Here is a 15,611-nt window from a genome sequence, read left to right on the forward strand (position 1 = left end):
CTGAAATGTGGAGCGAGAGTTTGGTCCAGTCACTTCAAAGAGGTGATTGTCCGCTCACAGAATGCAACCGACAAAAGGGAGACATCATATTCAGAACTAAAATGGAAAAGGGTCATTTTAGATTGAAACTGCACTGCTGAACTAAAAGTACATACAATACATTAAGAGGAAATAATCTTCTGATATTTCTTTCTATAATTTTCCTCCAGGCATGCTGCCTAATTAAACTGTATACCATGTTTAGTTGTGCTAAATCGAATCAAGTTATTTATGACTGGTTTGTTTTCTTTTTAGACAGTTTAGAGGTGGCTACAGAAAGAAGCACTGAATTTCTATTAATTCGCAAGCTGTATATTTCTTTATATGCCAGATAGCAATTTATAATTTTTCATGGGTTATGTGAAATGTTTTATTTTTTTTACAATTTCATTAATCTTTTACGCTGGCCCTGACAGCAAAATTAAAAGTTAGATGGTAGCAATTGTCAGATTTCTCCATAAAATACCATCAATCATCATAATAGTTCTAAAAGCAAGTTGTATTTGATAATCTGCCCAGATGTGTCTAAAACACCTTAAAATGCTCCACATCATGATAAATTGAGCTGTAGACTATTTCAGCCAAGTACACAGTTAGTAGAGAGAGAAAAGCCTGTATTTCAACATGCCAGCATATTTGTGACCTACATAAATAAAAACTGATCAAACCACCAGCTGCACATTACTTTGGTGTGTTTATGGGGAACAGTACTACAGTACTTATTTACAACTTTCTGCAAAACATTAAGGTTTTACATAGTTCTACTATTGTTATAATTGTATGAATGTTTAGGTTTGTTAATTGGATTTTCTATGTTTGAATGTTCTATGAATCTGTGTGACAATTGGACATAAGTTACAGTGCTGGAACTGTCTGGAAGCCACTTAATAATCCTTATAAGAGCCAACTGGACATAAAGGGGAAAAAAATCAGCAGAAGCTCCATTCTATGGACATGTGGCTGGGACCACACTGAAGGAAGGACCCAGGATCTTCTGGAACCTGGTGCAAGCTTAGAGATAGGAGAAAAGCAAGCTGCTGTGCTTGCAGAATTGATGAACATATGATTGATGTATAGGTCTTGTATCACTAGCAGAACAGGTTTGAGGGATGCCAAGGTTGGACTCCAGTCCATCAAAGAGGAGAATGGTACACACACAGAAACTTGGTTCTTATAGGATTGCTAAAGGTTCATTTTATTTGTAATTGTGTGGTCCTATGACAGTTTTTGTTCATTTGTCTAGAAAGTTGTTTTTTAAAAAATGTATTTGCTTTAACTGCCCCTTCACCGTTTTTGTCAGTCATTCATTTGAGTTCAGAGTGAGGTATGCCCCTCCCCCCGTAACATTACAAGCCCAGCAGTCGGCCTCAGTTGGACATAAGCAAGAAGCCTCTAGCAAATTAAAGATCAGCCATCAACTCCTGTGGTTTGTAATTTGCGGCTGACAGGGACTGGCTTAGGTTTTTGATTTAGTTGGAGCCTTAATCTTGTGGGGTACCAAAGTTATGAGGATCACAATGTTCAGCTCAGCTCTATTTCATGCAAAGTGTCTCAAATAGGATGATAAACACAAAGATATAAAAGTTTTACTGCGGGTAGGTGGCCTATCAGCAGGCAGTTAATCACCACCCAATGGAGTCAGAAAGGGAGAGTAAAACAAACCATTCTTCCTTACTCCTTCACCTCATTACTTATTTTACACATGCACCAATAAAAACACAAACTCACATAAAAATAAAAAGTTTTACCAATGAAAAATTAAAAATAAACAAATGTGTGCTTTGTTAAAGGTCAATTATTTATTTAAAATGGCAAATTACTGCCTGATTAATAAGTACTGCCTACTGACAAGGTAACAAAGGAAACAATAAGTAGGTTAAAGCCCAAAGAAGAGATTGCCATGTCACTGAAAGAGTGAATCATGAGTCAGGTACAAAGAGGTCTCAGATTGCTGCTACATCATTGAAATGCAGGACAAGACCCTAAGAACACCCCCGGCAGTAACCTCCAGGAAAACGTCAAGGTGAAAATAAAGGAGCAAGGTGAGGAACGGAGACTGCCAAGACAAAGGTCGTTGGAATAACCCCGGGAAAAATATCCATCAAAAGCCAGAGGCAATTACAAACCAGAATGTAAAAACCCAGGCTTCTTGTGAGCCCAGATTTCACAGTGTGCAGGATGGGTCTCTCCTGCCAGCCAGATGCCAATGCCCACACTCTTCATGCTGCAGGTCAAGTGTGGACAGATGGTGGCACTGCTGGGCAGGCATATTGGACAGCAGGTGCACAGGACTGATCCAGACCCAAACAAGGGACACAACTTTAGTCCATTTCATTTTGCAAATTAAGTCATCCTACCCAAAATCCCAGAGGCCTAATAACTACTCCACACTGCTGCCTGCCTGCTTCTAGATGTCTTGTTTTTTAAGATTATTAAAACAAAGCAGTAGTGTGGTTTCCTTTCTTAAAACAAAGAGAAATCCTTTACATATCATACCATTTGTTTTCCAACTGACAGAGATTTAAATATATATCTCTGTCTAAAGCCTATGCTGAGTTCAACACAGTTGCTAAGAAACAAAAAATCACAGTATCAGATCATAAATTTTTAGAATTGAAAAAACATTTCCCTTCCTCCTCTATAATTTTTTTTCTGGCACATGATAACATAGGGAAAGATAATTTTTTCCAAAAATATAGGGTTTTTACAGGAAAGCTGAAGAACTACCTGTTATCTGAGATGTATGAATTTGAGAACCCTTTTCTGTGCTTTTTGTTTTAAAAAGGCTGATAATTACAACTGCCAAAATTAGAACCTACACTCTGAATCTGAAACAAAGTTTTTATTAAAAAGGTGTAATAAAACACTGACTGTTCTACTGAACAAAGTCTTTATAGCAATAAGTATTTAACGTGTTCTAGTGAATTATACAATATAAAGATGTACAGTAAACCCATCCAGCAGTGCATGTAAGAGTTGATAATGATGAGTCACCATGCATGAAGGACGTGGACTGTCAAATATTGGGATCGAGAAATGAACAAGTTGTCTGGTTGAATTTTCACGTTCCTAGGAGTGCAAGAACAAGCGTGCTTAGAGCAATGATATTCACACACAGTCCTGGAGGGCATTGTGCCTTCTGGGACGTTTCACCTGGGATGTCTAATGATTTTATTTTAATCAAGTATTCACTTAATTGTTCTAAATCCCCACTGATTACGGGTCTTTGCTCATTGAGAATTGGAGTGAATATCATTGGCCTGGAGAAACAAATTACTCATTACCTTCATGTTACTAGCAAAGCTTATTTGGATGCTCTGCAGTTTTGCAATTAAATGAAGTGATTGAACTTGATGCACAAAGCCCTATATTTCACAGTGTTCACGTACAATTCAATTACACACTGCTCACACACAGCCCTGTGTCACACACTGCTCGCTCACAGAAAAAAATGGCAGACGTGTCAACCTGTGAGAACATATCTTCCATTTGTGGAAGAGCGTCTCAAACAAAAATCCCCTTCCAACAACTATTTATTTTATTTCGATGAAATTTCCTTTAAACTCAAATACCCAAAAGAGATTATTCTAGAAACATTCAAACAGCAATTGAAAATATCCTCAAAATGCAAATATAATAATGTTTGGACATATGTTCCTGTGTAACATGAAAGTAAACTGAAAGTATTGTATAGTGAAGAATAGAAACAGTTTCATGTTAAAAAAGAATTACATTTTGTACATTTGCCAATTTCACACATTACTGCTTTCATTAATTAGAGCATACCCCTGACTCTCCAGGATGGCTTTGTTATCCTAAGGAAACCAAACAAAATTAAAACTGTGAGAACAGAGAAACCACTGTCTTTTTTTTTGCTGCTACAATACATGCACAATTAATTTAAATTGCTGGGAGAAAAAATTAACACATCCGCTAACTGGAGTTTGGAGCTGTGTGGTGTTAGTCATTGTCACTACACAGATGCCACAAGTCAGGACTACACAGATGTCGTTTCAGTGCCTAATGCTGCTCTGCGTGAGGAGGGGATGACCGGGCACAATTTCATATTCCAAGAGGTCAAATGACCTCAAAAACACATCACCAAGAAATGTGAAGCTACATTTTCGTGTTTAGTTTTGGATAGATGGAATTGAAAAGATTAATTTGTGTTTCTGTGTAAATCTCTGTAGGCTAGATACACTACAAAGTGTGAGGTGTTCAAACGGATTTGTACACCAGCGATCACCTTTTATCATTAATTAAATCATGTATTCAGATGCTTCTGGACACAAGCCCTCACTCGCCAACTGAGACTGTGGCTATCGTAAAGACAATGATAAGGAAATAATTTTGGTGTTAGGGTGATGCAGTCAGGAAGGATATACAAAAGAAATCTCTGTAATAATTATGCTATACACAAAACATACTTCCTAAAACGTTTCTAAGAGGGAACTTAACACTGAAGGAAAAACAGCATTTACAATTACAATAATACTATCTATTACCAGTAATGCAATGTTTGTGTACATGTTTTGACAGACAGATTACTTGGCCTCTCACAAAAGAACTTAAAAAAAATGTTTATGGAAAATTACATTTTTCCCTCAGTATCAACAGGCTTGCAGACTAGTTTTCTAATGTATAAACAACTCAAAAAGCAATCAGTGCAGAAGGAGAAATTAATCCTGTCTCGTCAAAGGCCTAGATTTTTGATCAGGGTGTATATTTTTTTGCTCCTAATCTCTGTTGTAAATCCATCCAGAACTAATTTATGTGCAATTTTTTTACACCTTTTAGCACACAGCCCCTGTTTTTACAGCTTTTGATACTGGGTGTCATAAAATGTATTCTTAACTAAGTATTGTGATTGAACCTCTTGTAAAAAGCTTGGAGTGTAGCCTGGGTCCGGACATGCTTGTTCCCTAAGTCTTGTGCAAGCTGCCCAATACTGGCTGCTGGAATGGTCATGTTTATTTGTATTCCTGGCACAAGGCAGCTTTAGAAATGTGTCTTGTCTCTCAGTTTTGCTGTTGTTGAGACACAAAGGCCAAGACCACTCATATCAAAAAGCAGCACTTTTCAGTATATAGTTTTTTTTTATATTGAATATCTTAAGTTCTAGAATTCTTATATTAGTTATAGTACAGTTTAAACACATGGACACATACAAGATGATTTTATGCTACATGGACAGGTCATAGGAAGTGAAGTAGAACATGGACAGGAAGACAGACTGGAACTTTCCCATGATGCCCTGGCATCAAGAGACCCTGTCTGTTCAACTGGTAGCGCAGTCACAGTGCTCACCATAATCACAATAGTTTTCATATTTGCTTGTTCTATATTTTGACCTTGCTAAAGCAGAAAAGCTCAAAAGCTTACTTAAGCCTATTCAAAAGCCTGAACGAGCTGATGAGCAGTGCTGCCACATAGGCTAGATGGACAGGAACATCTTCATACTGTGTCATTATTCAAGCTCTTGCCTGCCACTAGAATAGTTTGTACCAATGAACATAGTTATCATGCCCAGCGATCCAAATATTTTATAGTACATTAATCAGATATTGGAACCACTCAAAAATTCTAAAACCGATAAACACATATTGAACAACACTGCATTAAATGCCAGAAGATAAACAATGAAGGAGTTCAGATATTAGAAAAAAACCAAATCTGTGCATCTTCTCTAATTAAAAAAAAAAAACATTTAAATTACTTGTGCAGCTAGACCAATGGCTGTGCTTCTGGTAGAAGGACAGAAGCATCCTTCCTGGAACTGAAAGGTTATTCAAGGAGGGTAAAGGTAATTAGGAGCAACAAATCAGTCTCTCTGATTGCAGGACCTAATGAGCAACCTAGGACTCAAACATACACAGACTCCAACAAGAATGTGTAATTAAATGTTACACGTCCTTTCTCTTTGCATATATGCTACTGCTCTGTGCTCTGACTGTGTTCAAAGTGTAAAGTATTCAAGTGAGACCATATCCAGACCAGCTCTGATCAATCAATGCCCTGAAAAATATATCTCCTTTATCGTGTGCCAGGGACCTCAGCCCAACAAACCAACATCTGGAGAAAAATAGCTTCTAGTTTCCAGTCATTTTTCTCAGCTCATTCTTTCTTTTCTCATCTTTTTTCCAGGAATGCATATACCACATTATAACTGTGTGACATCTAGACATTTATTTCACATCAATTTGCAAACCCACTTGCAACACTTTCACAGGTGCAGCTACACTTTTCAGCCAGAGGAAGTCTGTAACCAGAAAGCCTGTACTATTAAATCATGGTGCGAATCAGCATAAACACCCAAACACCCCATGACTTTTAAACATTAAACAGTCTGATTTCTGTACTCAAAACCAAGTAACCCTATCTAGATCAATGAATCCAGAAGGTCTGCCTGTCTGAAGCAGTTAGCAGAGACCAACAGGCTAGGCCTGGTCTAAGAGCAGATGTTGTGCAATCTGCATTCATCTAGCAAAAGGCTATGTGGTTTTATGTGTCCATAGTAATCGACACGTAGCACTCAATCAGCGCTTTGCAATCACAAAAACTGGAACTGCGTTTTTAAAAAGCAAAACCATGCCATTTTAATGTTGACACCCTGGGGGGTTTGTCTTTAGGACTTTTTGTATTAAATTACACAGGAGATGTTACAGTAGGTAATCTTCAAATCATGAAATGACTATGTATCTATGGGTGACATACGGCACCCTTTTAAAATAAAAAGTGCAGCTGGATAGTAATTAGGCAGGGAACACCAAATCCTTTATAAAACATGGTCAGACCTGTGATTGCAGATTAAACAAAGGAAAATACGTTTATGCACTCTTACCACATTTATGAGCTGGGTAAATTGGATGCACTATATCATGTGAAGGATGCACTCAGAAATTGTTTCTTGTGTAACTTTAGATGTTTAAAACCCCTTCCAAGGCATTAGGCAAAGTTTCAGTTTTTCTTCTGTGAGTTTGTCATTCCTGACTTATTTTTCAGAGCTGGGAGGATTTCTCTCATGATGCTTCCAAATGAAAAGTTTGTTTTTGTTATCTTGACTGATGTCTTATTTTCCCAATAGATTATCTTCAAGCAGAACAAATTGAGACTTTGTGTTATCGGTGTTTCTGATGCCTTTCATAGAGAGTTTGTTTAAAGACACATTAGTAACACTTTTAAAAGTGTCTGACAGTAGGTTAACCCATAAGTTGATGTGAATTGCTTTTTTCCCCAAATATCAAGATCATCAGAAAGGAAAGGTACATTACAGTACATGCATCAGAACAAGAGAAAATACTGAAACTGACATTCTCATAAATTATGGTCCTAATAAATATAATTTTCTCTTTCAACTGAGTTGCAGAGGAAAAAAAATCTGGGTTAAGGGCAGGAGGGATCGGTTTAAAAATGGTTTCTAAGGAGCACTGCCAAATTTCTGTGGCTTCACATTAATAAAAATAAAATGCCTCACGGCAATTCATGAAAAGGCATCCTTCATTTCTCCATTCTTAGATAGGTTGCATATTTCAGTTCCAAGAGGACTTGGCAGCTCTGGCATTTGCAGAAGATTTATTTTAACCAAGTTTTTATTAAGCACCATAAGAATAGTGACCATATCTTCACTGTGCAATACTACATTTTAGATTACTCTGTTCCCTGTGCACAAACGCCACAAATGTTTTTAGCTTGAGACTAAGAGGAAGGCCAGAAGCACACTTTAGAAAGTGACCATTACTTTCAGACTTTTTGACCAACTCAAAAGTTCAAACAACAAGTTTGACAAACACACAATGCATATCAGATTTTATTGCAAATTAAAAGCCACAGTCAAGTACTGAGATTAGCACTGGTAACTAGAGATACTCAGAGCTTTGATTTGGTCTGGGCCAAAGTAGGATTCCTGTATGACTAGAACCCTTGGCCCAGAGCAATTCTGTGGTATGTGCTGTGGTATTCTAAGCATTTTCTCAACTGCAGAAAGAAGCAAGTATTATACAAAAGGAATGCAACAAACGTAATCGCTGTGAAAGATTTTTCAGCATTGTGGTATACACAAATTTAATAGAAACATTGTGTTATACATCTGATTTTGCAAATCCGATAATTGCTTCCTTTGTACAAAGGTCTGCATTTAGAACAAAAACAAGCAGATTCTCCCTTTATCCTTTAGCACTGAAACACAGTAATGGGGGTGTAGGGGTTGTACTGCCAGTATGTGTATCTAGTGTACGGTCCTCACTTTTTATCACCCTCAAATTATCTGTTTCTGATGTGGCAGCAGTGGCTCTGGCCTTGTCTCTGCAAGATTGAGGGATCAAAGGCTGTGGGATCAAATCCCATGTGGTAAGTTGCTGTTGTGCGCGACATCAGCCAAACATCAGCGAAACAAATCATAATGATCAAATCCTTTATGACGTTTAATGACAATACCAACAGTCAACAACAAATTACAGTGAACGTTCATAACTTAAATGAATCATTTAGTAAACTAATCAAAATTCATGTTTTTAAGGTTTCCAAGTGAGGCCTGTTGGATTGTAGTGCTCCAGGGCCAGGTTTGTCAGCTTCTGCTCTAGAGCACACAGGCTCATGTTTTTAAAGAAGTGAAACTGTGCACATGCACCATACAGTTCTGCTGAGTTTCTTTTAGGACAGAATTTTATTAAGATTACTTGAGGAGGAAAGAAAGTGCTAGTGAACAATAATTCAATAATTAGTATTTAATTTATTGGGAGAAATTCAAAAAAAGTTAAGAGAAGATGCATTGATTTTCTATTACATTAGTTGTTAAGTCACCCCAATCTTGTGGAAACTGCTCTATCAATTCTGCAGTCAGGTCCAAGGTCCAAAGCATCCTAAATTCCTCACAAACTGCTCGGGAACTGTGCACCGCAGCAATGGTTCTGGGAAAAAGGAACCAGCAGCCCTATGCAGATGATTGGTAATGCATGGACTTTGTCTCTGTATGGTTAATTTCATACTCATGGGTAAGAGCTCAATGATATTGAGCTGCGTGACATAATGCTTCAATTAAGATAATCGGAGGCAAAGTGCGTGTATAATCCCTGTCCTGAAAGGTGCTGGGATCTTTAACATTGGCTAGGACTAACAACTCTTGTAAACTTTGGAATAGGAAGGCTGTGCCTTTGACAGAATAATCAACACCTGGCAACAATTAAAGTGTCACTTTAGGAGTGACTGATGAAATTACGTGACAGTAGTGACCTCTGACCTTTTCACAGAAGTTTAAACTCTCTGTTGTTTTACAAGCTTGATGACTTAAAAAAGACACCACTGATGCTGCAAAATGTATTACAATCTTACAGATTATTTGTTCTATGTACTACGAGCACATACCCCTACAAATTTATTCAAGTGGCTATAACATGCAATAAATATCTAGCACCTGTGTTGGCTTCTATAAGGCTTTTGGCCCTTAAAATCAAACTGCAAGACACCGCTGTGCAATCAGTCTTCTTCATTTCCATGAATAAATATTTAATGTACTAGCGCACATTTTTTTACGAGAAGGTAGATCATATGAAAATGTATTAATAAAAGTTAGCAGTGTTCCAGCTATAAATCTGAATATGCACTCTGTGGATCTTACAAAGATAAATCACTCATATTACTTAAATCCAGAAATCCAGATGAAAATCCAGTTTTAACTGCCTCAGAGAAAGAGTGAATAGCACAGAAATATTTTAGTAAATATTGAGCAGTTCTGTTACTATGTATGTTTTACAACTTGTTAGCAGTGAAAGCAGAAGATTCTGCTAGTGTCAAAACCTCTGGCTGTAGCTTTTTTGCAAAGTTCTATGGAACTCTCTTGAGACTTGGCCAACTAATAAAGCACTTCTACAAATAAAATAAATAATGAGCGCAAAACACTACTTGAGAACAGTTACTGCTATTTAAAACACAGAACCAAACCTGAAGAAGACCTACAGTACGTGTGTAGCCTTACCTTCACATATTTTGTAATATAATGTTGAGCCAGACACACAGTAGATGAAGTATTCCTAAATACAACGGAGCATAAATAAAGTAACACTGACAAAATAGACTTAAAAAGACTAAAGCAAATGAGAAAAAATTGATTCTTCAGGAGAAATCACAACATTGTCCATTGCATTCAATTCCTGGCAAAGGCAGAGTAACAGAGTGAGAAACCAGCCCTTACTTCTGCAGAGTCAGGTTCAGGGAACCAGTACAGGACTTGATTTTGTTCTGGGCTTCCAGGTGGTTCATGCTCTCTGTGCTGATCCCATCGATGGACAGAACCACATCTCCAACGGCAATATTGGCCTTGGTTGCCTTCCCTCCGTCATTTAGCTGCAAAAAAAATGGAATGGGAGGGTAAGCAACCTTTATGGACTTGAGAATGGGATTAGAGAAAAAAAATAAAAATCCCAAGGAGACTGGACAGGGTCACCCACAATCAGCTGCACTCTCAATACAAAGTCAAAAGCTAACGGACATGCTTTATAACTGAGTGAAAGCAGACAGTCCTTTAATCAGGAATAGGGCTAGTTTCTCAGAAATACCACAGCCACTCTTAAACAGGGATCTTTCAAGAACTAACAAGAGGCACTTCTGCTATCAACTAACTACTGGCAACACTTTAGGTATCCTGGACCTTTCTTCATATTTTAATTTCCCTACAGTAGAATGGAAGAATAAGACAGCTGTTTGCCGCAGGGCTGCAGAATCCTTACGCCATCGGAGGATTTCTGCCAGACCCAAAGACTTGGGAGAGATTCTCATCTGGGAACACTGAAGAATAAAAAAAGTTTCACGCAAAATGTTCTCTAGACGGCCTTTTCAGAGTGATGGTTAAAATCTTAACACACTTCTGATTTATTCTTTAATTCATTCAATAAAATAGTTTTGCTAAGCAAGGGTCTGTTGGGAAGTTACTTACAACCCAGGTGGGAGAAGTTCGTGCCTGGTGAGGACATGGGGACTGGAGCAGGCATGTAACAACTGAAACACCCAAGCCCACTGCACATGAAAGACACACAGTGTAGAAGTGCAAGCAGTAACTCAAGGAACACATGTCCCTGCACAACAATAAGGGGCTTCAAGTCAACTACAGAGAAGGCCATGTCCAAAGAAAAAAAAAAATGACAGGCACAAAAAAAAAACACCAGGGGATTTAATCTCTTTTGCTTGTTGATCTGCAAGAAAACAATATCTCATTGTTTCAGCATGGCCCCATTTAACACTACCTGAAGGTGACTGCATTTTTTTATTCACATAATATAATTTAATAATTACAGTTTCAAAACCTGGTCTCTACATAAAAATCAACAAGTGTACTTTCCATGAAACAGTATTTCAAGGAAGAGTGGAACCTTTTTGTTGATTCACTATCAACCCTATCCAGCCCTCCGTGGATAGCAGTTTGAAGACTGAAGTACTCAGATTAGGCAGATAGGGCAAAAATACTCCACAATGGCACCCAGGCTGTTAATGATTTTAAGTAAATGCCAGCGTTATCTGCTTTAAGCTTCTCCATCACATATTAAACACCACCTGGAGCATACTCAGCATTCCACAAATACCTGAATTTTCCAGAGATACTTTTTAACCTGATTTTCTAGCACAGAAACCCCATTCTAACCTTTTCCCCATCAATATGATACACAAGAAAGGTTACAGATAAGAAGTAAATGGCCAACAAACTGTCATAACTACTGGGCTTCAGTAACGCCAAACTATTCATTAATGCACATACTGTATTTTCTAACATGTTTCTTTCGTGTCAAAGGAAAATTCAGCATTGCATCCACTTACTTTACATTCACAAAGATCTGGCTGCAACCACTGCTGTTATTTAACCATGCACAGCACAAGCTGCAAAGAATTAAGAGTATATCAATAACGCAATCTTTCAAAGCACAAAAGCTAATCTGGACAGCTGCAATGGTTATTTGTAAACCATGTCAACAATGATATGAAACAGAAAGCGTGAAAGGGAGACAAGTTATTCGTGCTACAATTTCATGTCCTCTCTCTTTTTTATTTGGCTCACTGAACCACAAGGTTTTTTGGAGTTATGTTAGGAGGGAAAACTAAGCTGTGCTGCCAGATCTTCCAGACACAACGGCAATGGGCCTGAAATCTTCAACACTAGAAGCATTCTGGATGAGTCTCTTGGAGTGGGAGTCCTGGCTTAGTGAGGCTTGACTAGACTTCATCTGTCAGTGTCAGTCACCATGCACTGCGGAGCCCAGGAAGAATCCCGGGCTGCCCAATGAAGCAAATCCACACTTTTTTCTCACTTGCAGAATTCACAGCTCAGTGCTGGCCACAGATCACCAACTCACATCGAGAGCAGAAAAACAGCTTTTAGACCCCGCAGGTACAAAGCAAATTATTGTTTAACCACAAGCACCTGTTTGCATGTTAAACTGCTGATCGCCAAACGTAAATCCTTCATCTTATACTCTTGTTGTAGAAAAGAAAAACTCCAGCTTTGTATTTGAGTATCTGAAAGTGTTTGAGTGCATGGATGCCCTCTTGAAGAACTTGCACCACTACAGGAGAAACAGATTCATGCAACTGCTTCTGCTGTCTATACCTAAAATAAAATAACAGAGAACAGAAACAATATCTTTTTTAATAACTTGCAGCTCTGTTTGCCCTTAGGTTTCCCATCATGCTTCTGGCCAATTGGAGCCCTGCGTCAAGGAATGCGTTTGCTATTTGTGCTGTAGACAAAGCATGAAGATTTGATTTCTCCAAGGCCCTAAAGCCTAAAGAGCTGTGTTTGCAGGGAGGTGCACCAAACATTTCACGAAGAAAAGTAAAAGGGAGAGTCAAAACAGCATGCAGCTCAGGCCTTCCGACACTCCACTGGACAAGAGCCGGCGTCTGGAGGCAGAATCACGGTGCTCAAGGTCGAGAACGAAATCATACAAATCACTGCAAGGATTACTAAATGGAATCACTTATGTTCAGAAAAGCATGTGTAAGATACTTTTTCCAAAAGTATAGTACACTAAATTTCTGACAGATGTTCTAGACGTTTCCTAAAAAAAGCACTCAAAGTTATTATAATGTTTTATTGCTATTATCGTTTGCTTTTCTTCCTTGGTAACTCATTATTCCAATCAATTCCAAACATTTTTTAACATTTATGGAAGGATATAAATCCCTGCCAGGGGATTACAAAGTACCCTTTTTCTTTCTATTTTTACAGCTCTTTTAAGTCTTGGGTATAAATTGCCTTGCAAGTTCATTTACAGAATAAACTCAGTAATTCATAGCAGACTTCTAAAAGCAATAATACATTACATTCAAGTGAAAGATTATTAATGTTGAAAATGACAATTTTTTTAGACAGAGAATTGGATTCACAAATTTTCCATATATAGGAAGTACCTGTACACTATGTGGAACAAATTGGTACAGTATGTAATACCTATTGTTGTACAATGCGTGTTCTTGGCATCACTGAAATCAAAATACTGACAGATCCCATTACATACAGACCTTAATGACCTTGGTTTGATTTGGTTACAGTGCCACTTACACATTCACTAGAAGAACTCCACTCACTTTGCATAAACAGAAGCTTTCTGGTGTTTATTATGAATAAGCAACTATAATTCCTTTCAAAATCACCCACTGCACTTCTGGGATCAGCATGCAAAAGACTGAACATGCCTGCTTCCTAAACAAGCAATGAGAGATACTTGATAAGTACTCCTGCTGTACTCGAACTTCTGTTTTGAGGCAGGTTCCTCATCCTGAAAAGTAAGGGTTAAAAGCCAGAGTAATCCTCTCATAAATCTTTCACACAGACAGCGCCACAGAGGCCCAATTACAGAGTTTAGCAATGGAAATATAAATCATATTGTATCCTCAGCATTGCCATCTGTGTAGTTACACTAAAATAATGATATACAAACTTGCTCACTGGAGAGCAAACAGCTCTAGGCTGTAATAGCAGTAAAGAGAATGTGTTGTTTTTTTACTATTAGGTGAACAGTTTCAAAATCCACCTCCTACTACCAGTTTTCTCCAGACTAGGAATGCATCACGCCTAGCAAGCAAGTTCAAGGGCCTCGAGGCTAAAGACCTCAGACCTAGTACAAACTCTTTAACAGATTTCCAGGTGCTTCTTCAGTGAAAACCTGCTAAGACAAACATTAACTCTAGTCCCCCCCGACACACACACACTTACAGTACCTCTAACAAATAAGCCATCCACTGGCATGCTGCAATGAGTCCTCGCCCACCATTGGAAAGCTAGGGAAAATACAGAGCCAAGTGTATTGGCTATGCTGCTTTAAAAAGCAGAATAGTAAATGCTTTGACATCTGATCAAAGGGTTGCAGGTTACGTCCACCCATGTTGTATACTTAGGCAAAGCTAAAAGGCAAACAGCAATAGCAAAACACTCAGCTGTTTAAATACACACACATATAAGCTGCATCAGTCACACCAGTTAGTAGTAATTTCAGGCCTGGACCAGCACTCAAGCAAGAACGGTGTAAGCAAAGGCTTCTTTAATGTTCTCTTTCAGAGTCACTCAATAGGATTAATAATTCAGAGGACTGATCTAAGATATTTAAGAGGATCGCTTCACTTACTGATCTCTCAAAAACCTTATTAGGAGCTGCAGCCACCAAACGCAGAAGACCTAAAGACATCATAATTCATGCCCATGAAGAAACCAGTGCTCGGATAATAAACCAGAGTAGTACTATACCTTATCACAAAACATCACAGCATATAGAATCATTTACTTTTTTAGAATTGTCAAGCACATAAATGGGTAATATGATATGTTTAAAATATCATATCTAGAAAAGACAATTAAAACTAACAAGAACAGATCTTACATTAGGGTTAAAGGCTCCACCCAGTCAGCCATCAGAAAGTTTATTAACAAAATAAATGAAAACTCATGCAACCTGGTACACCCACTAATTGAGGCAATAAGAAACAAAAGGATGCAATTTGACTGCTTTTGCTCATTGCTCTAAGGAACTCATCAATGTGGTCCTGGAGGGAGTTTGTAAGGAGCATTCAGAGGAACAGCTATTGCTAGAAACCTAAAAAACATTTTACTGAGGGATTTGTGAAGTGACTCTTCTATGTATTATTCACAGTCAGCTGGCTTGCTATATCTAGAATATTTTACATTTTTACTGGAATATTAAAAATAATCAGTGGTTCCTAAGATACAGCCTATGTGTGCTTCTGCCATGCAATCTCCACTTTGGAGAGGAGCCTTGCAGCTGCAGCACTTTGAAGAAATAAAACCATTTCCTTTGCCCAAGTCAGCCTCATCAGGCTAGTCGCATGGAAAGTCTTGATTGTGCTACTGGCATTAGAAAGAAAAACACAAGAAAAGAACAGAACTCACGGTCTTGAAATCCATCAGTTGGGCACAGCATACAGTATTTTTAAATTTCAATGACAGGAAACATGATTTCTTTTACTACAGATATCGCTTCGATATTAAGAGTGGCCCAGGAAAAGTACAAGGGTGGCTATTTCCTATTGTTAACAGTGACAGCTTTGTACATTCCCAGACAGGGTTCAGACAATTC

At 38.1% G+C, this 15,611-nt stretch overlaps 1 protein-coding gene across 11 annotated transcripts in view; it reads right to left on the reverse strand.

Moving 5' to 3' along the window:
• The window catches only part of pdlim5a (PDZ and LIM domain 5a), a 128,502-nt gene that overhangs the window by 70,062 nt on the left and 42,829 nt on the right, over window positions 1-15,611 (reverse strand). For all 11 annotated transcript variants that reach the window (XM_069186904.1, XM_069186894.1, XM_069186899.1 and 8 more), the window contains one exon: window positions 10,226-10,377. In XM_069186904.1, coding sequence (XP_069043005.1) covers window positions 10,226-10,377 — 152 coding nt within the window. The remainder of the gene's footprint in view (window positions 1-10,225; window positions 10,378-15,611) is intronic.

This window comes from Lepisosteus oculatus, chromosome 3 (assembly GCF_040954835.1).
Source record: "Lepisosteus oculatus isolate fLepOcu1 chromosome 3, fLepOcu1.hap2, whole genome shotgun sequence".
In the NCBI taxonomy this organism is placed as follows: domain Eukaryota; kingdom Metazoa; phylum Chordata; class Actinopteri; order Semionotiformes; family Lepisosteidae; genus Lepisosteus; species Lepisosteus oculatus.